The 25,074-nt window shown below is 42.3% G+C and overlaps 1 protein-coding gene across 1 annotated transcript in view; it reads left to right on the top strand.

Annotated features, from left to right (window-relative positions):
- The window catches only part of CA10 (carbonic anhydrase 10), a 511,943-nt gene that overhangs the window by 196,448 nt on the left and 290,421 nt on the right, over positions 1-25,074 (top strand). Inside the window, exon 3 of the mRNA XM_059149151.1 lies at positions 21,726-21,868. Within this exon, the coding sequence (XP_059005134.1) occupies positions 21,726-21,868 (143 nt within the window). The remainder of the gene's footprint in view (positions 1-21,725; positions 21,869-25,074) is intronic.

Here is a 25,074-nt window from a genome sequence, read left to right as displayed (position 1 = left end):
CCTAGGATAAGTCTAGATTTGTGTGTTTGGTCTAATCCCACCCACCCCTTTTTCACCTCCTTGAGCTTCTTGGGCTTTCCTAGCATCTTTGGAAAAGGTGGGTTTTGTATTCTTCTGGGTCTGACTCCTGCAACTGGAAATAAGTCCCACTATGTTACACCATAGGGATTTTCAAGCAGAAGTGTTTAGAAGTTCTCAGAGAGGCTGAAAAAGATCATCACAGATACCTGCTGCCTCATCTTGGGATTCCCAAGGTCTTCGAGGTACACCATGGCCTCTGCCAATGACATTGCTGAGTGGAGGTTGAAAGAAATGCGGTCTCTAGTCAGAAGGAGGTAATGACTTAATCTTTGCTATAGATTGGTGTTAAAACATGGCATACGAAATTTTACTCTAGCTGGAAAAGGACCCTTGTTTCCCATTAAGAATGCAGACTATAGTGTCATATTAAGTGAAGTTAAACATCTGTCTGTTTGCTGGGAGAATAATTTCCCTGAGTATAATGTGCCTTCACAACTGAGTAAGAATATTTGCACAGTACTAATATAGTCTGCAAAGAGACCCACAAGGTCATGTCTATACCAATGAGAACAGATGCTCTGTTTACAAACCTCAGGTAGGTGAACCGCTGACAGATTGAATGAGGCCCTCCCACGTACCGCTCTACCGTTGACCAATTTCTACGGAAATGTGGGCTCTTTCTTTGAGTCTTTCACCACCAGCCTGATAAAGGTAGCTTGGAAAGTCTAGATCAAGTATTTTTTGCCATGTGAAGATGCATATCCTAAAATCAAGATTTTGCAGTATAAAAACAAGCCCAAAGGCCTCTGTGGAATGGGGTGGATTTCAAGTACAGGAATTCGTAATTCATTGTGTTCTAAAAGCCAAGTAGAAAAAGATCTGTCTTATTTGAGAGAATGGGAGTATTAACCATTCTTTCTTTCTTTTATTTATTATTTTTCCCTCTGCTTATCAATCTTTTATATTTCAGTTAAGATTTCTGAATTGTCCTCACAGACAAGAACATGGGAGTGTATATGTGTGCATCTAGAGCAGCAGAGAGTGAGCGAGAGTAAGAGAACCCGCCATCCTACAGCGTGGTGGCATTGGTCCAGTTCACGCATTCATCAAACCACTGGTATCCCATTAATTAGACCATAAGCTACAAGAACTATTAGGACATAAAAACATGGTTTCTACCACTATTGTAAGAAATACTATGAGACGTGACATAAGAAAGATAAGGGATACCAACTGAATTTCAGAGCCGAAAGGGAGGACCACGTCATGAGGCAGAAGAGGGCATTGAGGGAGATTCCCGAAAGAGTCCAGCCTTGGAATGACTAGGCTTTTGAATGAGTAGGAGTATCAGGGAAGGAGCATGGTTCTGCTGAAGAGACGAAAGCCCCAGGTCACCTGGGCTTGACAGTTCTTGTTCAGCTAGAGGCCAAGGTGTGGGGGGAAGGGCAGGGGGAGGTAAGCCCCAAAGACAAGTTCCTTCCAGATAGTGGAAAGTCTGAAAGCCTCACTGAAAGAGGCCCCAGGAAACTATGTAGCAGTTAGGTTTAGTGCCAGGAATGGGGCGCCTGGGTGGCTGAGTCAGTTAAGCATCTGACTTTGGCTTGGGTTGTGATCCCAGGGGCCTGGGATCAAGACCCATGTCGGGCTCCATGCTCAGAGGGGAGCCTGCTTCTCCCTCTCCCTCTGCCCCTCCCCCCAGCTCATGCTCTCTGTCTCTCTCCTCTCTCTCTCTATCTCAAATCAATAAATAAAATCTTCAAACAAACAAACAAATGACAATTCAGTGTCAAGGAAAGGAAATCAAGGAGAAACTGAATGTTGTTAAGACCCCCCGTGGGTGATTATCTCAGACTAGACAGGAGGTTCAAAAGGTGTACAGAAGGAATGGAAAGGGACAAACGAGGAAGAGACTTGACTCTATGTTTCATGAATTCTGGGTTTTGCCCCCAGTTGTCCTTGGAGTCTTTTCATTTGCTGCAGTAACAAATGGTCCCCTCATCTGGAGGTCAATGTTGGTGGTCCATTAGCTCTTCTCACCATACGATTTTTCTCATAATTCCTTCGACTTTGTTTTTGTTTTTTTTTTAATATTTTATTTATTTATTTGACAGACAGAGATCACAAGTAGGCAAAGAAGCAGGCAGAGAGAGAGGGGGAAGCAGGCTCCCTGCTGAGCAGAGATCCCGATGTGGGGCTCCATCCCAGGACCCTGAGATCTGAGCCAAAGGTAGAGGCTCAACTCACTGAACCACCCAGGCACCCCTCCACTCTGTGTATGTGTGTATGTATATATATATATATTTTTTTTAACTTTTTATACTTTCCTTCTGTCAGTTTTCACCTGGCCTGACTCTCTGATCTCACACTAGTCTCAAGCATTCTTCCACCCCTCCTAAGAGTGTGTTTGCATGTGTGTGATCATAAAGACCGAGCCATCGTCCAGATTATGATTGTGGTAGCAGAGGTAGACGACATGAAAGAGAGATGACAAAAAGGAAACAGGGCGGGAAGGAGACTGCAAAGGCAGGTGAAGAGATAAGAAAAACCAATTTCACCTGCCTCAAACTTTTGCAGAAGACTAGCTCCACTAAGTAGCATAATCCTGATCCTTTGAGGAATCAGTCCCAGGAAATGAGATTGCTAAGCCCTGTGTTAAATGGCAGAACTAATTGGTATGAGGAAAGAGAGAGCAAACTCAGTTTCAACGGATTTACCTTGCACCTTCTAGAAGATTCTGGTGACCGTGTGATCCAAGAGCCTGAGCCTTGTTGGAACTTCTGTTCGCAGCCCAGAGCGAGTGTGCCTTTGCTGAAGCTGAATTCTGTGTCAGATGATAAAATCAAACGTGTGCCATCGGTTTCAGTTTGTCTTCAAAGAGATGGGAAGACCTAGGGTGTCCCAGCAGGTAAACTCACCCCTTCCTTGATGGAGCCCCAACCCTCCAGGGAGCTAATGCTCTGAGCCTCAGGACCTCAGACCTCCCAACACTTAAAATGCAATCTCTTCTAACCATCAATCAGCATCGGAACCCTCCTGTTATTTGTTTCCACCTCTTTGGTTTTCCCTGAGATTGAAATAGATTCATTAGCCAATTAGGATGAAAACCAACCAATTAGCTAAATCCCTATTAACTTCTCATGACCAAGGGCAGGGATGAAAAGGAAGCAATATATCTTGCTCAATACATTGAGGTTCTTGATGTCTCCCGCTTGGCAGTAGCTAAGTCTGATCCCCGTTTCTTTTCTGACTAGGGAAGGCGTTACCTGCATTTTATGCCTGGGTATGTCCAGATCATCCCAGAAAGTGGGTATAGGGAGGCAGACAGGTTTTTTGTCTTTTGGGTTTTTATTATCATTATTATTATTTTATCATTCCTACCTTTGAAACAGATAGAATAAGAAAATTAATCTCAGTTTAACAGAAGAGAATTCTTTGGAAGGTTAAAATTTGGGCCAAATAAACAGTCTTTGATTTTTTCTTTTGTTTTATTTATTTATTTTTTTAATTATGAAAATACTCCTCTTCCTTGGAGAACGCTTGGGACATCATACTAATGTACCCATTGCTATTCACCTATAATTCCACTACCCAGAAATAACGTCTAGCCATGTTTTGGTTATTTTTTACCCTCCAGTACATATCATTGCATGTACTTGAAATATTGTTTCAATAATATATTTTACATAATACTTCAATATATAAAAATTTGCTGTATAGTTAAAATTTATGTTAACTATGGCACAAATATTCTTTATGTGAACCCACCTAATTGTCTAAACCATCCCCCTGTTATTGCTGCACATTTAATTTGTTTCCAGTGCTTCATTATTATAAATTATGCTCTGGTGAACATCTCTGTGCACACAAGTCATTTTTTTGGTTTTTAAATGCTGTTCATAGTTTCTAAAGTAATGAAGAGTGTGGACTCTTTATTACTTTAGAAATGAGGGGTGAGAGGAGGCTGCCGCAGAGGCAAGCCACCAAGAGGTGTGGTCGGCTTGCTGGCAATGCCTGTGTCGGAAGCCAAGGGTTGGTCAAAACCTCATGGCCCGATGTCTGATGCGTAGCCTCTCAAATGCGGAAACAGGATAGTCTTTATTTTTATATCCACGGGTGAGCAGATTGTTGGAGCTGATTGGTAATTATAAAGATAGCATAGGCCAATAAATAAGGCATCGGGACAACTTACTTTGTAATGGAGAAATTAGGACCTCCCCTCCTTTAGTAACAGAACTATTTCTGTCTAGAATCTAGCACTTTTTTTTTTTCCTTTCTTGAGATTAGAACACTTGGGAACATTTATCCAAGGGTTGCTTGGAGGACAAACAGAACAAAAGACGTGGATAAAGTTGAGGCTATGGTGGGCCCTTGTGAAATATTACTACTGTATCCCCACCAGGAAACAAATTTCATGCCATTCTGCTGTGGCAAGGCAGGAAACACAATGCAGGAGTTTTTGCTTTAGTCTTTCTTATCGACCCTTCAGTTGATAACGTTTTTGCCCTTGGATCTGCCCTTGTTCGCGATGCTGACCTTGTGAATCTGGTAGACCCGCTTTCTCCCAGTAGATGTTAACTTTATCAGCTGGCTTTTCCCATTCTTTCTGTCTAGGAGCAACCAGTGTAGGAGGCACCTAGACTGCTTGCTAATAATGCAGATCTCTGAACTCCACAGTAAATTTATTTTATCAGAATCTCTGGTATAAAGGTCCCTATTTGGTCTTTTAGCAAACTCCCCATTTTTGTGCATCCTTAAAGATGACGACTCAAAGTGAGTAAGCTCACCTGGTTGTTTGGTTTTTTTTTTTTTTTTTAAGACTTTATTATTTATTTGACAGACAGAGATCACAAATAGGCAGAGAGGCAGGCAGAGAGAGAGAGGAGGAAGCAGGCTCCCCGCTGAGCAGAGAGCCTGATGCGGGACTCGATCCCAGGACCCTGGGATCATGACCTGAGCGGAAGGCAGCGGCTTAACCCACTGAGCCACCCAGGCGCCCAGCTCACCTGGTTTTTAAGGGGTGCAAATATGAATCCAGACTTCTTGGCTTTGAATCTCAAATTGATTACCTTCCTTCTGTGAAATTTAATCTCCCTCTGCCTCATTTGACAGGTGAGTCTCTTCACCTGTCAAATGGGGATAATGGTTGTGTTCACATGATATGACTGCTGCGAGTATTCAATGTTTATATATATATAAACTCTTAGAACAGGGCTTGAAGTAGAGTCAGCACTTAATTAAAGTGAATTACCCAATCATTGCTTTCGTTAGTCAACTCTCCATAGAGCATCCTATGGAGACCTTTGACTCTGTAGCCACCTTCCCATTTCCCCTTCTTTTAGAACATTTATTTACCCCCCCCCCCCATTTCCTCACTTGGACCAGTATTAACTGAGTGCCTCCTCTATTCACAGCTTCTTGCTATGCCCCCAAATTAATCTTATCATCACTATGCTAAGATTCTATTGATGTCCCTCTATGGTGACCAGTAATCCATCCCCTCGGATTGCTTCTGGATTTGGGTGTCGTGTCCTGCTTCCTAGAAGATCACAGAGAATTTTATAAGGTTGCCTCCTTCTGAGAGAAGAGGGTGTACATTCTCATATTTGGTGACCCGGACTACACAAGGGTTTTGAGTGACCTGCTAAATTGGCTTGTTGATGAAATCGTGTACCACTACACAGGAAGTAGCGGAGTTGCATGCTTTGAGAACATGTTTTATAAACTTTAAAGTGTTGCAAAAGTGTTGCAAAAAAACGTTAAAGTGTTGCTTTGCTGATTTTTCTGATTTCCCAATGCACAGACAAAGGCAAGAAAGGCAGGAGGGGACAGCGTTATGACAGGCCCAGAGCTGAGGTTGAGGCTGCTTACAGAAGAAACATCCAAGGATGTGTTCACTGCTGATTAAATTTCTGAGCCGTCCTTGCTGACTCTCTTAGGCATTTGGGGCCTTTAAAACTCAAATGCTCTTTTAATCTCTTGTCACCATGAACTGGTGTTTCCTTGGGGCATTTCAGATTCTTCTCAGTGAAGACCAGGGAGCCGTCAACTATAATGAGGAAACTTCAAATTTTTGCTGTATCAAAAAGAGGATGTTGGACTTTAATGTCCCAAGCCATTGATTCAAGAGAGTCTTCGAAGCTGGATCAGTCACTAAAAGCTTCACTTAAATCGGCATGAATTTCTTTTCGTGCGCTGTCGTGGATCTCCTAGAGAGGCTGCAAGTTGGAGTATAGTTTGTTAAGTACCTCACTTTTTTCCCTTAGGAAATAATAATAAAGCAAAGGCCAACACTCATGCTGTCTGTTTGAGCCAGCATTACAACAAAGGTCTGTTCCTTGAGTTTAGTACCTGAGCTTGAGTTGTCTTGCCAGAAGAGCCAAACTGAAATTCAGAGAGCCAACTGACCGAGAGAGGGCTGGTTGTTTGTAAGCATACTGCCCTGCAGGCATGAGTAATTAAGAAATTAAGACTGTGTAACAGTTTACAAAGCACTTCTGCATTCATTTATTACTGAATCTTTACACAGTACTGTATGGAAATGAGCAGTGCCTTCACAATGGAAACATAAGTACCAGTGGAGTTTCTATGTTCTAAAGCCATGTTGACCAGTGTCAGGGTCTCCTGTGGTGGTAATATTCTAGTCCTTGCAATCTGATCATTTGATGTAGCCTTCAGTCCACCTTTCATAATTAGTAGAAGGAGGGATCCAATGGCTGCCCCAGGGCTAAACTTTTGAAAGCTTGGAACATGCCATGCTCGTGGACATACAAATGAATAAAATGCTACTGTCTCCTTATTGGCTGACTCATGAAATTCTTTTATTCTTCTTCCTACTGCCTCTGCAAATCTCACCAGTCATCTACTTTCTTCCTTTGATTTTGCATCTTGAATCATTCTTTTTTTTTTTCTTTATTCCACATGGCAAACCAACTTTGAATTTTGGCCTTGATAAGAATACCATCAAATCCCCACCATGTCTGGTATTCTTACTTCACTACCTGGATAAAGAAGACTGTGTTGCCAGGATCAGGCCCTTTCTCCCACTTCATCTGGGTAAAGGGATCAGACACGGAGTAAATGCCGAATACTGAGCTTGTCATACAGTGGATGTTCAGTAAAATGACAGATCACCCCACTCTTCACCCTTTGCCTTCTCTTTCACTAGTGTATATCAGGTCTTGGCTCCTTTCTATCCATTTGTTTTTTATTCAAACATCACCTATGAATTTACTAGTCCCCAGGCACTGTGCTTAGTGATAGTGATTTAGAGACAGAATGTTTTCGAAATATGTCCATTGTGAATGGGGGGATAGGCATGTATAAAATTAAAAGATGTGAGTATTGGAAGATAGGAGTTGCACAGGTGTGGGGCATGTGGTTCTAGCAGGAAGAGTAGAGGGAGGAGCAGATGGGGAAAGAGACCTTCATCTTGAAAGAGAACATGCTCTCTGCATGTGCCATTGGGAAGGGCATTCTAGGCATGGAGCCACTGCATAGTGGAACTGCAAGGAGCTTCCTAGAGCTAGGCAAATGTTTGGGCCCTCGGTGGCAAGAAGTGTCAAAATACCACTAAATCTGTTTCCCTGCTGGTGTCTTTTCAAATACAAATCCTATGTTGAACAAGAGTGGTGAAAGTGGGCATCCTTGTCTTGTTCCTGATCTCCATGGGAAGGCTGCAAGCTTTTTCCCATTGAGGATGATATTTGCTGTGGGTCTTTCATAGATAGATTTGATGAGATTCAGGAAGGTTCCCTCTATCCCTATACTTTGAAGCGTTTTAATCAGGAACGGATGCTGGATTTTGTCAAATGCTTTTTCTGCATCTATTGAGAGGACCATGTGGTTCTTCTCTGTTCTCATATTAATTTGTTGTATCACATTGATTGATTTGCGAATGTTGAACCATCCTTGGAGCCCAGGGATGAATCCATTTCTTTAAAAGCCCCTGAGAGAGATTTAAACTTGGTCAGTCACTTCATGAATCATCTTTTATGAGCCTGGGCCCTGTAATCAAGTGCTGTGCTTTGTTCGAGTTTCTGATCTTGATGTGCTTTATTCTACTTAGGAAATGATAATAATGCGTTTGCAAAACAGTGAACGATATAGCCTTGCATAGTTAAGTAAGAAATGGTCTGGAATCTAACTGGCTTCCCTAGAGATTCAGAATGATGACCTTGAACAGTAAAGAATGACAATGGAGGGATTGGGATTGTAGAATGTGTAGGATTTTATTACAGGAAGGTCAAGTGAGAAAAGAAGAAGAAAAATGTGGGATCTAAAAATTCCGACTCTTAGGGGCCCCTGGGTGGCTCAGTGAGTTAAGCCTCTGCCTTCAGCTCAGGTCATGATCCTGGGATCGAGCCTCACATCAGGCTCTCTGCTCAGGGGGGAGCCTGCTTCCCCCCCCCCACCCCCGCCTGCCTCTCTGCATATTTGTGACCTCTGTCTGTCAAATAAATAAATAAAATCTTTAAAAAAATAAAATTTCCGACTCTTAAAACTAGACAGTAGACAGGTGGTTGCTAGGGACAGGGGAGTGGGGGAACGGGGCTAAATAAGCCACAAGGTACATACTTCCAATTATGAGATGAATACATTCCAGACAGCTAATGTATAGCATGGCGACTATTAATAATATGTGTTATATACAGGAGATTTGCTAAGAAAGTAGATCTTAAGTGTTTTCAACACACACATGCAAACTATGTGGATATGTTAATTAATTTGGTTGTAGTAACCATCTTATTATGCACATGCATATTAAATCATTGCATTATGCACCTGAAACAGGCGTATAATTTTTACAGGTGTACATTTTTACTTGTCTGTCATATCTTAGTGAAGTTGGAGTGACAAATGCACAGAAGTAGGAATGAGCGCACTGTGTTGTAAGGGTATAGAAATGAAAGTGATGTGCAGCCATTCATTCCATAAATTGTACAAAAAGATTGCAACAGAACAAGCACAAGAGGAAAATGGAATGCAAAACAGACAGCACCATCCTTCTTCCTCTCTTCCATCCATCCATCTGTGTATCTACTCATTTCATAAAGAATTATTGAGTGACTACTGTGTGCCAAGCATTGGGAATAGAATGGTGGCATCAAATCAGAGCTCTAGGGCCACAAGGAAGAGTCTAGAAGAACCTAATCCTGACCCTTGCTGCATACTAAATTCTGTTGTGGACCAGATCTGGCACAATTTCTAGACCTGGTTCTTCCTTGTGTGCTCAGCTGTCACCCCATTTGTGAAATGTAACGGACCCTGGAGCTGGGGAATTAATTTAAGGAATTATTGCAGAGAACAATGTACATGACAGGGGGAGCTTGGCTTAGGCTAGAGGTGCCAAGGTTGGAAAAGGGGCTTTTCAAAGCAAAAAACTCACCTAGATTTGATTGTTTGTAAGATTTTGACAGAGATCTACAGTTAGGACAATGCCTGCATGGTTTCTTGTGTGCTAATATGAAGGATGTTGAGGCAAAAGTCAAATAAAAAAGGTGGCTCAGTGGGTTAAGCCTCTGGGTGGCTCAGTGGGTTAAGCCTCTGCCTTCGGCTCAAGCATGATCTCAGGGTCCTGGGATCAAGTCCCGCACTGGGCTCTCTGCTCAGCAGGGAGCCTGCTTCCCCTTCTCTCTCTGCCTGCCTCTCTGCCTACTTGTGATCTCTGTCAATTAAATAAATAAAATCTTTAAAAAAAAAAAAAGGCAAAGGACAAATTAAATGTGTTAGTCAAGAAAGTCTATCAGAGAAACTAAATCTGATATCTCAGTAGAAAATACACTGCAGACATACTGGACAATCCATCCTAGCACAAAATCAGGAGAAGACCAACAGACCACTTGTGTGTCTTCGTTCCCTGATCCATGACTGATTCCATTGTGTTTAGGGCCCAAGACTCATTGACGGCATGACGATGATTTCTCCTAATGGATCATAAAAGTAACAGAGACATGTTATTTGGGCAGATGATAAAGAAAAGGCCCTATACGTACCAAACTCAAGGCAGACTGGTAGAGCTAGGGGTTTCTGTGGGCTGACACAGATGTGAACCCAGTGAGCTATTTCAAAAGGCTGAGATACCCACCACTGAGATGCACTGAGGCAAGGCCCAGCTGATCTCCACACATCTGGGTAGCAAAGCTTTCCCCCTTTCAACATTTGTATAAGGGGATGATTTTGTGCATTTATATGAGGGGAGGGAGAGGCAAAGAAGTTGTTTACACATTCAACTAGATCAAGGACAGTATAGTCCAAGATAGCCAGATGTTTTGCAGGATTTTAAAAGGGTTTCACCAGATGTTTGAATTTGTGGGAAATTGTTGCCGGGTACTATATTAGTGAACTTTTTCAGATTTTATCCAAAGCACCAGTAATTACACGGGGTAAGAAAAATTTCCACCGAAATACAATTGGATAACGCTTAACACCATTGTCAGGCTTAAATCTTAAACTTAAGACAGACGCATGGAGCTTAATGCCTACATAACCCAGACTGTGTTTTATGCCTTCCTGTGGGTTCTCAAGAGCAAGTCATCCTGACTCATTGGTGAGTGAATTCTGAGAAAGGAAAATATTGAGGAGAAAAAAAAGGTTGGCAGCTTTGTTCTACTGAGCTCTGTGCTTGATGTGGGACGTGAGAGTGAGACCTGGGTTCAAGTCACCACCAGCTCAGCTGTGTGCTTGCTAAGTGTCCTTGGTTAAACCACTCAATTCTCTGAGCTTCAGATCCTCATCTGTAACACAGGACAAGTAATAGCTGTCCCTGACAGCTACAGTTAGGAACGACCTGGTGTAAAGCTAGTCTCTTTCCAGGCTAGCCCCAGTGGCAATTATCCATGACTCCATGTATAAGCGGACTGTGACAGGTTTTACTTTTTTTTTTTTTTTTCATTTTCTTTTTCTTTTTTTTTTTCATTTTCTTTTTTTTTCATTTTCATTGTCATTTAGATGGACACAAGTATAGTGAAGTGTATCTTCCTATGATCCTGATTTTACAAATGAGGGGACTGACGTTCAAGAAAAAAATGTGTTTGGCTCAAGTCAGTGAACCAGGATAAGAAGGAAGTGTAACGCAGGATTACGATAGGGGACGCGGGCCAGCCAATCTGAGTCTGGAATCCTTGACTTCATCACTGGCAAGCTGGGTTTTTTGTTTGGTTAAATCTTGGGCAACTTATTTAATGTCTTTGTGCCTCAGATACCTATAGGGTCTGGTAAGAATTAGGATAATAACAAGATCCACCTCCTAGATTATTAAATGAGCTAATGAATGGAAAAGTGTGGTGGTGAACACCTGGGAAGTACTCAGTAGATGTGACTTTTTTTTTTTTTTTATCAGAACCAGAACCTAGTTCCACAGGCCCTAAATGCTGTGCTATTTCTATCTCAGTACCTTGTCTTCCAAGGAGTCCATTCTGGAATTTCTTTGAGTGTACCTTTTGCACTTATAGTGCTTTTTTGAGGAAAGGGGCAAGCACTGTCTTCTCTATCAGTTATGATTCAAGACTACCTGTCTTCATAAGTGGGTCACATAGACTCTAACGACCTGGTGTCCCCAAGAACTCTACATCTGTATTCCATATCTAGAATCACTAATCCTAGCTCCTAGGTTACCCTAGAGCTCAGATATTTTTGATCCCTTAGAGGTAGCAGGGAAAGAGAGCAGGCTTTTTAAAAAAAGATTTTATTTACTTATTTGACACAGAGAGAGGGAGAGCACAAGCAGGGGGAGAGGCAGAGGGAGAGGGAGAAGCAGGCTTCCTGCTGAGCAGGGAGCCTGATGCAGGGCTCGGACCCAGGACTTTGGGATCATGACCTGAGCTGAAGGCAGGTGCTTAGCAACTGAGCCCCCAGGTGCCCCCAAGAATAGGCTTTTTGATCAGGAAGTCTGATCTTATAAATTACCATAAATGTTACTATATTCAAAACAATATGGCATGGAAACAGAAATATACAAATAGTGGAACAAGCTCGAAAGTCTGGAGGCAAACCTAGTATATATGGAAACTTAATATGTGGTTAAAGTAATATTCATTTTGGTGGTGGAAGATGATTTATTGGATAAATAATGCTGGCATTATTCACTTTCTATCTTGGAAAATCTCAGACCACCGTCATAGCATATGCAACTTCATCTCTCATAGATTTTTTTTAAAAAGTCACATCATAGAAAGTACAATAATAAAAGTAGTTTTTAATAATTTAGAAAGATTTCTATAATCTGTACCTGGAGATACACTCTTAAGTAATAGAGGAAACTCAGAAACCTTCTGAAGAAAGAGATCAATGTATCCACCCATAAAAAATTTAAAAACGCCAGTATAGAAATACCCAAAATGAGGTTAAAAACTAGATAACAAGTGAGGAGAAAAATGTTTACAGCACATGACAAGGAGTAAATGTTTCAACAGTTCAAATTACAGCAAAAATTTATATGAAACAATATAAATAACCCAGAGAAAAATGCATGAAGAATATTTTCAGAAGAGAAATGCAGATAGCCCATGAGCGTGTGAGAGGACGCCCGACCTCAGCAGCAGTTAGGAAATGCAAATTAAATCAATGAGATCTCATTTTCCTGTTAGATCTCCATAAATAAATAAACAAACAAATAAATAAATAACATCCAGAGCTATGGAGATTATGGGGGAAAAGGACACACACATAGCTGATAGGAACATAAATATTTATAGACAGTGTCAGTATCTTTTAAAGGAACCTGGCAGCATCTGTGAAAACATGTGCCTACCTTGACTGGACAGTGTTACCTTTAGGGATCTTTCCTCCCGAAATGAAGGCATTCGTGTGAAAGGTATATGAAAAGCTTGGTAAAATAAAGATGGAAATCACCTTCCTGTCTTTCATCTAGGGAATGGCTGAGAAAAGAGAAGCACATCCGAACTATGGAAGCTCTGTCACCTAACACATGAGTGAGAAGCTCTAGGGAGCACTGACAGGAAGGACATCTGTGACATAGTGTTACTTGAAACAAAAAGTCATTTTACAGGGGCGTCTGGGTGGCTCGGTGGGTTGAGCATCTGATTCTAGATTTCAGTCAAGGTCATGATCCTATGAGATCGAGCCCCACATTGGGCTCTGTGCTGAGTGTGGAGCCTGCTTGAGATTCTGTCTCTCCCCCAACCCACGCCTACCCCCAACCCCACTAGTACAGGAGCTAAATAAACAAATAGTTTTGCAAATAGAACCTCTCTAAATGTATGGATATGTTTCGGTCATGTGTAGGTAAGCTTAGTGAAAGATGCCTGACCAAGTGTTCACACCGATTACCATAAGGTGTCCCTGGAAGGAAGAAGAGGAAGATAATCACCCCTTGATCTACACACTTGGGCATTGCTTCCCCGGCTACCATCCATGCACGACTTTGTCTGGTTGTTTGTTAGCTCTAAAGAAAGGAACAAATCTCATATTCTAGTCACTGTACCAACTAGCCAAGTGACCTTGGAAAGTCCCATAACCTCTCTAAGTCTTACTTTTCTCATCTATAAAATAATGATAATAGGATCTCCCAGAGTTGTAGGAAGGATTAGGAAGATAAGATATGTCAGGTCCGTGGCACAGAGATTATGGTACATGATCAGCAAATGCAAACCCCCTCTTCCTTTCTCTACCCCCTCCAATGATGTTTTCAGAAATGCGAGCCAGTCCCCACAGTGGAACCAACAGGTGGATGATGATGCTATACAAACGATTAATCCAACAGCTTCTAAAAGCAAAATAAAAATGGTTGTCTTTGGAGTTAAAACCATTTTGGGTGATTCACATTATTCTTCACCACCATCACCCCCCACCCCCGCCAAATGATCCAGACATCGAGAGTTACAGATTCAAGAAATAATTGCACATGGTGCCTTCAGGGTGTGAAATTAAGCAGTCAATCCTATGATCTAGAAAGCACCCTATTCTGAATCCAGGTTGGGCTGTCTGGGCACCTGAAAGCTGCCTCTCCTCCCCCCTCCTGTCTGGATCTCTCATCTTTTCCCTTTCTGGGATGCTGCAGTGGTGGGACCAGTGTCGGGGGCCCACATCATCCTCCAGGATCCCCTCACTGGACCCCTTCTCTAACCCTCACAGAGTATTTATTATAAAAACCACATAATGCTAGACCTTTGATAAACATGTTCCCACTTAATCTTCCCAGCACCTCTCTGAAGCAACTGTCACCCCCATTTTACAAATGGAGAAACCAAGACTACAGAAGTGTAGCCACCTCCTCAAGTTTCCATGGTGAGGATAGGGTAGCTCATGATCAGAGAAGTTAGAAAACCCAGTGGCTTAAACTCTCTCTCTGCATAACCGTTATTCAGAGTCCCGTGATAGTGTGTCCTAGGTACTAAGAATGGCAAGCTTCTCTGCGTAAGGGAGAACTTTCAGCTTTTAACTAGTTCTAAGACTTTTGTGGTTGCAGTCTCTGCTCATGCTTGCAGACTGAACTCCAATATCCCCTCTAGTAAGAAGGCTTATCCTAGCACTGGGGGGAAGGGTCAGAGTCCATTTACTCCTCTCTTTGCATTTAAGCTTTAATATGCACACACCTTAATTATAACACTTACCATGTTTTATGATAACTGTTTGTTAGCATGCCTATCTTCCTACCCTATGGGGTGTCCTTAAGGACACAGGCATTTTCTTTTAATCTGACTCAGTGGAGATGTTTCATTAATTTGCAGATGAACGCACAACTTAATGATTATGTGTTAAGCAGGTTACTTTGCAACCCCTGTGAGTCTCTCCCCAAGAGAGAGAACAGGAAACCCCTGTTAGACGCCCTTTATGAAATACAAACCAGAGGACAAGCAACAGAAGAAGAATCCAGAAGCAAAAGAGTTATTCAAACGCTGTTCCTCTTATGAAATAAATCTGAAATCAGAAAGGGGCCAAAAGCCTACAGCAGTGGGTATTTTAAACATGCTTATTAATAATGGCTCAAAGTGGAGATTTATTACAGTTGAGAATAGGGAAAGGGACAGTAAATCAGCATTGGTGAGGAAAAGAGCAAGGGAGAGATATGAGTTCTTATTTGAAATGTATTCATGTGCTTTATAACCCTAAAGTAGAGATTGCTGTATTGAAGTGGAAGGCTTTATTTGTAGGATTGAATTCACCAAAGATACGTTTTATGCCAGTATTCATTTTCCCATCTTTCATTTGCTTTCCTTTGGCCGAAAAGTTGGGGACTTAATTTATTGCTTGAAAGCAAAAAGAGATTGCCTTAGTGGAGTCTCTCCATGAAAATATTCCTTGCTTCGAATGGTGACTTCAAGCACTCGTTGGATTCTAGGAAAAATGCTATTTTATTGGCACATATGTTGAAAAGAATAGTTTTTAAAACATTCAATTAGTTCTGCATCTGAGATAGAATTTAAACAAACCCAAAGCAACAGGATTAAATTCACGTAAAAACCCAACTGTTGCTTGGGAACCGATTCTTTTCCCACTCCAATTACTCTAAGGATAATCAAGCTCACTCTTGGCTGTATTCCAGCCAAGGAGATACATGCCTTTCATTCATCAATCAATTCATGGTTCTCCCTTGCCTAAAACTCTCAGTGGCTTTCGCATGCATTAGAGCCAAGCACAAAGTCCTCACTAGGGGCAGCAGAGTCCGGAAACATCACCCCTTGTCTACCCAGCCAACCTCCTCTCCTCTCGCCTTTTCTCTCATCTGGTTCATCAGGTTCAAGTTAACTGGCTTCCTCCTGGTTCCTTGAACACATCAGGCTCTTCTCTGCCAAGATCCTGCTCCTCTGTCTGGGACACACTTTTCCCCGCCACTCTTCAGGCACGACTCCTCTCAATCCTTCCACGGCTACTAGATGTCACTTCCAGAGAAATTATCTGTGACCACTCTAGGCTAGGTCTCTATCCATGCTTTATTCTGTAATCCATTGCCATCTTTTTTTTTTTTTTTAAGATTTTTATTTATTTATTTGAGAGAGAGAGAGAGAGAGAGAAAGAGAGTGGGAGATAGTACCAGCTGGGGGAGGGGTCAAGGGAGAGGGACAAGCAGACTCCCTGCTGAGCAGGGAGCCCAATGACGATGAGGAGCTCAATCCCAGGACCATATGATCACAACCCCAGCCAAAGGCAGACACTTAACCAACTGAGCCATCCAGGCGTCCCAGTACGTTGGCCATCTTAATGGTCTCTACAGCGTGCTCACCAGAAATGCTAACTACGGGGATAAATGCAAGTGTGGAGATAAACAATAAGCAATAAACAATAAATAATAAATAAATAAATAAATAAATAAATAACAAATAATAAATAATAAACAATATCCCCCGTATTCCCTGCTGGGAGCTGTCTTCCTTCATTGCTGAACTACCTGGAACTGATAGCAGGGTCTGACCCATAGTAGGTCCTCAGCAAATGTTTGCTGCATGAGTTCTGGGTGTCAAGCCTAATGCCTGGCATGTCACAGGCTGTCAGTAGACACTTTTTAAGTGAGTTTGTCTTCCTCCTTTAGGACTTAGCAAATTCACATAAGCTGCATGAATTCCCAGTGCCAAATTCCCTGCCCATAACTGCATGGGCTATAAAAGTTCTGCTGAGACAAGAAATGAAAATTTAGGACACATAAATAAAAAGGATGTCCAAGAGTTCAGACAGATGCTGGGCCATCATCTCTAGGATCAAAAAAAAAAAAAAAAAAAAAGTCCCAGGGCAAATTTTAACTCTCAGTATCAGATTTGAGTCCTCCGGTTCCTTGCTCTCCCAATCAGTTCCTTGTTTCAGTGAGAACTTTTCCATTTTTGTATGGGGGTTACCATGATGTGTTAATAAACCAAACTTGGGCTTTTTCTTGGTTCACTGGTTTTGAACAAGTAGCTGATGGGTTTTGCTTTGGGTTTTCCAAGGCTCATATTTTAAGCCGATGAAATCACGGTCACTGGGCGTCTTTCATAGCTCGCTGCTCCCAGAGCCAAGAGACTGTTTGGGATTTGTAGTTTATGGTAACAGTACAGCATCGCCATTGGGGAGATGTTTTGGCAAAATAGCACAGAGCTGCAATGCAGCCCTTACGGGCCATTGTTTGGGCTCTGTGAAAATTAATTTGCAAAAATATCCAGGTCTGTTGTGTGTTCTAATTTATATGTAAATTAGAAGATTGTGGAAAAAGGATACCAGGAAAGATGCCATTCGGACAACTTCAGACCAGTCGTCCATTCATTGGTTAGAGTGACTCTCACTCAGTTTTGCTTTACTTACATTTGAGGGTTTTTTTCTTAATGATACATTGAGCCAGTCAAGCTAGAAAAAGACACAGCATTAGTCCATACACCACAATAACTGATGCTTTTAAAAAAATGACACAGAGCTTAAAAACTTGATTTATGGGGACAGTCATAGAAACTAAGAGAAAAGTAATTCAATAGTGATTCTCTCAATTTGGAAGTAGAAGCTGTGTCGTAGCATCCCAGGATGCCACCTCTGCTCCCAAGGGTGTCTAGCAACCTGAAGGATCAATAGCATGGCGGGTAGTTAAGTGTCAGAATCAGGCGATAATGTTCTGCCCAAATCCGGAGGGAGAGTTTCTCACTCTAAATCCTGAAGCCTTGGTTCACATGTCCAGCCTCGCTGTGCAGGTGGAATCTGCTGGCTCTCTCCCATGCGGCAGGAAGTGTGGCATCTCCACGCCCTCCTGTTTCCAGAGGCTTCCTCCTCATGCATTTCCCTAGAACCTAGATGACACCACATTTGCAGACATCTGAGTCTGGTCCTTTGGGCACCTAAGTTCCCTAGACTAGTTTTGACACCTTTGCTGTCATCCCAGCACTTAACACGGATTCTAAAAGCATGGACTTCTTTCATCTGGACCAGAACCTCCCCAAGCCCGGCTGGCCCCAGGACACTAATCCCTAGAGGGGCTCTTCATGAGCGGCCGTCCCCATTAGATCTCCTTGACGGCCCTGCAGAGGAGACCCAAGCAAATCCCCTCTTGCCTGGATTGAAAACTTTGTATCTAACATAGCCACCATTGTATGGCTTTTTAAAAAATCCTCATTTTGTTTGCAATGGTTGACGTCCAAAGCAGGTTGGTTTGAGTCTTTGCACTTGACATTAAATTTAACCAGAAAATAGTTACCGATGTCACTTTTGATTTGCCAAAAGAGAAACTGGGAGCAGAGTCTTACAATGGCCAAGGCCATACTTAACTCTGATACTCCTTGGCTCCCATAATCTGACCTTGTGTGGAGCCTGCTGGGAAGGAGGGACTTGACCCTCTGCCGGTAAGGCTTTCATTTCATGTGTATGTTCAGGCCAGATGGTCTGTAAAATGCCTTCTATTTCTGAAAGATGAGGAATTCATGGCTTATTTGCAAATGAGCAGTCCAGGGGCACCTGGGTGGCTCAGTCATTAAGCAGCTGCCTTCGTCTCAGGTCATGATCCCAGGGTCCTGGGATCAAGCCCCTTATCAGGCTCCCTGCTTGGTGGGAAGTCTGCTTCTCCCTCTGCCCACTCCCCCTCCTTGTGTTCCCTCTCTTGCTGTCTCTCCTGATGTCAAATAAATAAATAAGATCTTGAAAGAAAGAAAGAAAGAAAGAAAGAAAGAAAGAAAGAAAGAAAGAAAGAAAGAAAGAAAGAAAGAAAGAAAAGAAAGAGAGAAATAAAGAAAATGAGCAGTCCAGTAGTGAGCAAACTTAGATACCCCTTCAGGAGTGGAGCTAATGAACAGGGGCGAGTAGCTCTCAGCTGTTCCTCTGTTGTCTGAGCAGGTGGTTGGAACCAGACTCATAGGCCTCAGTAGTGAAGTGGGAATATAAAACCCTGAAACTGTTTGTCATAAAGAATGGCAGTCCCAATAAAAGCCCAGGCAGATGTTCCCATAAAGTGTTTGTTGTTTGTGTTTTTGTGGGGGTGCTTTCAGGGTGTGAAGTTTATTGTAAGGCTCGGAGCATCTCCCTCCCCATGTTGCCATATATTAGCAGTCTTGCAACCCATTTATGGGGTTGGAATTATTTTGGGTAATGATTTTCATGGGAATAGATGAAATGCAGTCTGCACTTAGCTCTCACTACCTTTATTATGCAGCTGCCTTCCGGGGGAAGACCCCCAGACATCATAGATGGGCCCACGGTCAAAGAGGTGAGGGTCTCAAGGAATATTAAAGCTCAAAGGGGGGGGGGCTGTATTAGTTTCCTGTTGTGGCTATAACAAGTAACTACAACTTAGTGGCTTAACATGACACAAATGTATTTATCTTATAGTTCTGGGGGTGAGAAGCCCTAAATGAACCTTGTGGGGGGGGTGGCTAAAAATCAGGGTCAGCACGCCAGTGTTCTTTCTGGAGGCTCAAGAGGGGAGAAACCATTGCTTCGCCCATCCCAGCTTCTAGAGGTCACCTTGGTTTATATCCCCTTCCTCCATCTCCAACGCCGGTATCTTCTGCCCTCTCTTTCCACCCAAGATCTTTTCTCTATGTCTCTGATGCTCCTACCCCTCTCTCTTAAAAAAGACCCTTGGGGTTACATTGGGCCCACCCAGACAATCAAGGATAATCAACTCATCTCAGTACGCTTAATTATTTCTGCACAGTGTCATTTATTACGGAAGTTTAACATCTTAGGTTGTGAACGTCTTTGAAGGAGGACCATTATCCAGCCTGCCATTAAGGCTATAGAGACCAATGAAAGCCCCAAAGATAAATGATATATCTAAAGCCACCCAGCTCCTCTTGGGCAGTGCCATGGCCTTATCCCAGCATCCTCCTTATCTGCCATGTTTCTGTGCATCACTGACAAAGATGGGTGTAGGAGCGGGCCTGACGGGGGCCTTTATTTGCATAACAAACTGGAAATGATTGAGGAGTAAGTATAGGATTGTCAGTGATTTAAAAATAGCAGTATAGAGGAGACAGAAGTTTATATTTTTAAAAATGCATGTTTAATTCAAGAGCTTCCTTAAATATTATCATTTGGCTAGGGCGTGCTACCTTCTAAAGATGTTCAGTGACTTGTAGGGATAACATGACTTAAATACTGATGGGAAGTGAAAGTGCTAAGGAACACAGGTACAGGTTCTTCTCTTCTTCCTACTCCCACCCCCTCTGCTTCTCTCTCTCCATTTATTAGTCCACCCATGGCTGCCATTTGAAAGTCAGTTGGAGTTAGAAAACCAACTTAAAGTCTTTAAACTAAAAGGAATGGAAGAACCACCCAATGGGCTTATTGCCATGGATTAAGGCAAGTTAAGTATTCGCCATATTTTACAAAGAAGACCCTCTTTGGTGTTGAAACATTCTTCTAAGAATCTGAGAAACTTGCTTTTGGTTTTCCTCCCGCTTCTGCCCAACAAGGGCCTGTAACAAATAAAAGGTTGGTAGAATTTTGGATTTCGGTGGTACTAGACATACTATCCAGCCTGATCCTTCTCCGGAAATGTGGGTCTCTTCTAGAGTATGTTTGGTAGGGATCTGCGCTACTCCCCTCTCGCCTCAATTTTCTCCATGCGTGACATGAGAAAGAGTGTTGGCTGCTTAAAATAAAGGCTGAATTAAATTTGAGTTCCTGAGAGGACAAGTGCATTTGAGAGGGTTGTGACCTGACTGTTAGTTTCATCTACTCTAGAAATCACTCCCTAACTCCACTACCCACTGTGTCAGGGTGCGGTGCCCCTCACCTAGCAATTCATAACCCACTCACCTCATTCTGCCACCCTCCACCCCACTCCCCGCAAAGTGGTAATCATTCTTCCACATATCTGCCTTATCCTAAATTTACATAAGCCAGGGCTGGGCATGCAACAGGAGCTCATTGTACTGTCCATGGACACTGTGGATGGATGAGTGAATGAATAGCCATATAGGCTCATAGCCACATAGTGGGCACGTGGATCCAGAGCCTCGGTGGAAATACTGAGCACAGAGGAAGGTGGGTGGCAGGAAAATGCTGAAGATACAGTCTGTGATCTTCACTGACATAAAATTAATAATTGGTTCCCCCTGCTCTGCTAACTTTCTTAAGCAGAAGGAAACTGGAAATTGCCACAGAAATTTATTTTCACAGATGCTTTAATGTGGCATGGAAGATGAGTAGACCATTCTGCTTTGTGTATTTGCACCCAACACCCCATGTCGTTTTTTCTGCCTATTAAATCAACACATTCTTGAGCTACTGGTACATTAGGTTAGTGACACAATGCTGGATTAAACAAAGACAAAGTCATTTTGCCAAGCTCCTGTCTGGCCTTGATTGGGGGTCATAAAACTCATACATTCCCTCAGTTTGGTTTTGACAACTCACAGAATAAAACCTTGGGTATGTCACATGCTACTTTCTTTTAAAAGCTTTCATAATCTTCTATATAGAACAAGGGTGATTCCCGTATCATTCCTACCACATGGAAAGCAGAGCATCAGCTCAGGAATTACTAAATATTTGGTGTACTTCAAAAGATCATGTGGGTGGACTATGCCATCTTTCCACAAAGGTGTTAATGCTAGCTGTGCTCATCAAAGTCTGAAACAGATGGGTGGGTCTGAAACAAGAAAATCTGAAGGCAAAACTTAGTAATTGACCAAGATCCAGGCCGGGAAAATACCCTAGTGACACCCAAGGGTCTCTATGGGTGGGACACGCCAGGTGGCCCTTTTTGATGTCACCATTTTGGTGCCATGGCTCTTCTTGCATTGTTTCTTAAAACTTCCACCCCGACTAATTCTACAATTTCTTTTTGTTTCTAGTTCCTTCTTTCTGGGGATTGGTGAACTCAGCTTGGAATCTTTGCTCTGTGGGGAAACGGCAGTCGCCGGTCAACATAGAGACCAGTCACATGATCTTCGACCCCTTTCTGACGCCCCTGCGCATCAACACTGGGGGCAGGAAGGTAAGCAGCTATGGTGCTTCCATTGTGAAGTCGAGGATGTCGGGAGATGCTGATTCTGAAAGCCAGTCCTCTGGGTCTCCAGCTCTCTGATGAGTTTGCCTTTCCATCTAGGAGTAATCACAGACCTCAGGCCTGCTGCCAACCAGTGTAATTATGTCTGAATTGTGCTTTCACTTTCCTAGCTAGTCAAACCCTCATGCTTCTAATTACTTTGTACCCCCTAGAGGTTGCCTGAGGCCCTATCCCTTGGTACCTCACGAAGGTCAGAAAGCAGTGTTGCTTCCCAAGCATATCACGCTGGGAAAATCCCTCCTCTTTACTGGGGCTTCTTTTAACCTCCACAAAGTGGGGGGAAAATTGCTTTAACAAAAGTAAAATCAGAAATTTATCATCTTGGAAGGAAAAACAAATAAATATCACCTTAGATGATTTATAAGAAAATCAATAATTAATCTTTCTAGGGGCATCTTGGCTGGCTAAGAATCCTAGCTCTTGCCCAGAAATGCTGAGCTATACCTTGTGATTCTCACACCAACGTCCCTCCTTCCCTCCACCGCCCCCCACCCCCACCGCCGTGAGATGTTCCTCCTCAATTTTCATAAGGTCATCATGCCCGTGGGGTTTCTTGTTGCTGGGCTCTAGCATTTCTCTTGTGGGTTAATTTCTTTTTGGCTACCTTTTACTGTTGAGTAGTTCATTGAAGGTGGGAAATAGACACACACAGCAAATTGTGTTTGAAGGTGATTTAGTTATTGTGAACTCAAGAGGAATGGAAAATCATTTGTGTCCAAGAAATTGGGATTAAAATTATGGACAGTCTTTGTTACTGCTGGCAGCCGATTCTCCAGGGTTTGCGTTCCTGCTCTGCCCTCTACTTATTCAGTCCGTTTGCCTTACTTACCATGGAGTTTGTAAGAAAGTCTTTCTCCTTCTGATATATTGGAATGTATTCTTTCCTATTACATAACTGTCCCCAGAAAACCAAACAAAAAAAATAAACCCAAATTCTAATGATGGTTCTCAGAGATGTTAGTAACTTTGACTCAGGTCACAAAGCGGGTTTTAAAAGGCTTTGCACGTGATTGAGACTATCTCTCTATGTAGTGTTTGTGTGCTGTTTTGAATATGAATTGAGAAGCATTTTTCTAGAAGAGTCCTATGTAGGTCATGTAGTTTATCACTCTGATTCCACGGAAATTAACCTACCCAAATTTCCGTTCCATCTGAAGTTTTATTCTTATAAACTCTAAAGGGAACTTGCCTTGGGTTCTACACATACTTCGCTCCTTCAAGTCATGACCATGGACAGGCTCAGTGACCAGTATTCAGAAAAGGCAAGTTGCAGTTTTGACTTTTTGATCACTCTTTCCTTCTTGGAAAGGACGATGAAGGGAATAATTGTATTCTGGACAAAGGGTGAAGCAGTAAAAAAGCAGAATAAGGGTTGGTACCTGAGTTCCAGAAATCAGCTAAAAGGTGACCAGCAATGGACGCCTGGGTGGCTCAGTGGGTTAAGCCTCTGCCTGTGGCTCGGGCCATGATCTCGGGGTCCTGGGATCGAGCCCCACATCTGGCTCTCTGCTCAGCAGGGAGCCTGCTTCCCCCTCTCTCTCTCTCTCTCTCTCTGCCTGCCTCCCTCCCTACTTGTGATCTGTCAAATAAATAAATAAAATCTTTAAAAAAAATAAAAATAAAAGATGACCAGCAAGACTGAAGCACAGAGATCGAAGAGGAGGAGGTGGGAGGTAAGGATGGAAAAGGAAGATGGGGCCAAATCTAGAGGCTGTGTGAGGAACTGGCTCTTTTTCCTGAGTTATGGCAAGTGATTGAAGCATTTTTAGGTTAAGAATATGCTGGGCACAGGATGGGAAAGGTGACAAGCTGATGCAAATAATGGACACATAAGCTTTTCCATCACTTTTCAATCAGCCCATCCTAGAGGAAAATATTGATGTGAAAAAAAAAATAACTAATTCAAGACAGCTTCTCCTAAAATTTATTGGGAGAGATGAGATGGGACAATTGCATGGTGTTAAAAAGCACTCATAAGTTTTGGCTTGGTTTTTCTTCTTATTGTTGACAGATTTCTTTTTAATATATATTTTCAATTCAGTAAAGTGTACCTGATCCAAATCAATTTTCAAATGCACTGGAGTTTGGAATTTTGGAAACATTTACTCTCAACGATGTAAATATTTGTATCTGGCACGATTTGTGTTGTCAGCTGTTTGAAGAGCTGAGAACTGTCTGGTGGTTTCCTTTACATTAGTGAAAGGTGGAAAATAAAATATAGATGGTAGGAAGATAAACTAACTGGTAATGAAATGTCTAAACGTGATAGACAGTAGCTAAACCACGTTTGCCAGCTTTTTAAAGGTGCCGTTTAATGAGCTGGAGACTTACTTTGGAAATGAGTATTCAAATCACTGCGGTGAATTTAGTTTTGCCTTAAAGAGCTAGGTATCAAAAGGCGTAAAGGCCACCCTGTAGGACTGGGAGGTTTTGTAGAACATGGGCAAGGTGCCACAGTGTGAAGTCTGAGGTCTGCTGGGTATCAGCATGTTAAATGCGTCCCAGTCATTGTGTGTTTTATGTCACATTCTTATCCCTGAACATGATTCCTGCTCATGTTTCCATGTACCTTATACCCAAGCCCGTGAGTGGCCCCACCGCAGCCTTTGACTTGTGTTACGGTGTTCGTTTTAATGTGTCTGACCCAGCATGGGGATCAAATCATGAATTAAGGGCTAATCTTAGCATGGGCAAGGGCTGAAATTCAACCTGAATGCAAGAATACAAATAATATATGACAATCAAAACTTACTGTGTCTTGGATATAACAGAGTATATTCATTGTACATGAATAATGGTATTTCTTTTACTTTATGGGTTGCTTCTTTTCAGTGGTAATTCTTAAGCAATGTTTGGGTTTATTTTGTTTCTTTTTTTCTTGAACAAGAGTGGTTTTTGTTTTTTGTTTTTGTTTTGTTTTGTTTTGTTTTGTTTGCCCCATTCATATCTGACACATAATACTCTTATGGGCAAAATTTAAAGTGACTGTGCTTTTTAAACAATACTCATTGAAGGTTGGGTTGCATATGGTCACAAGAATCTTTCCTTGTATTCAGTCTCCCACCCTTGACCCCATTCAACTTGACTCCTAATAGTCTAAACAGTTTTGTTTTTTGTGTTTTTTTTTTAAATCT

The sequence above is a fragment of the Mustela lutreola genome, chromosome 15 (assembly GCF_030435805.1).
Source record: "Mustela lutreola isolate mMusLut2 chromosome 15, mMusLut2.pri, whole genome shotgun sequence".
Classification (NCBI taxonomy): domain Eukaryota; kingdom Metazoa; phylum Chordata; class Mammalia; order Carnivora; family Mustelidae; genus Mustela; species Mustela lutreola.
Note: the sequence above shows the minus strand (reverse complement) of the source record. Positions and strands in the feature narration are given on the sequence as shown.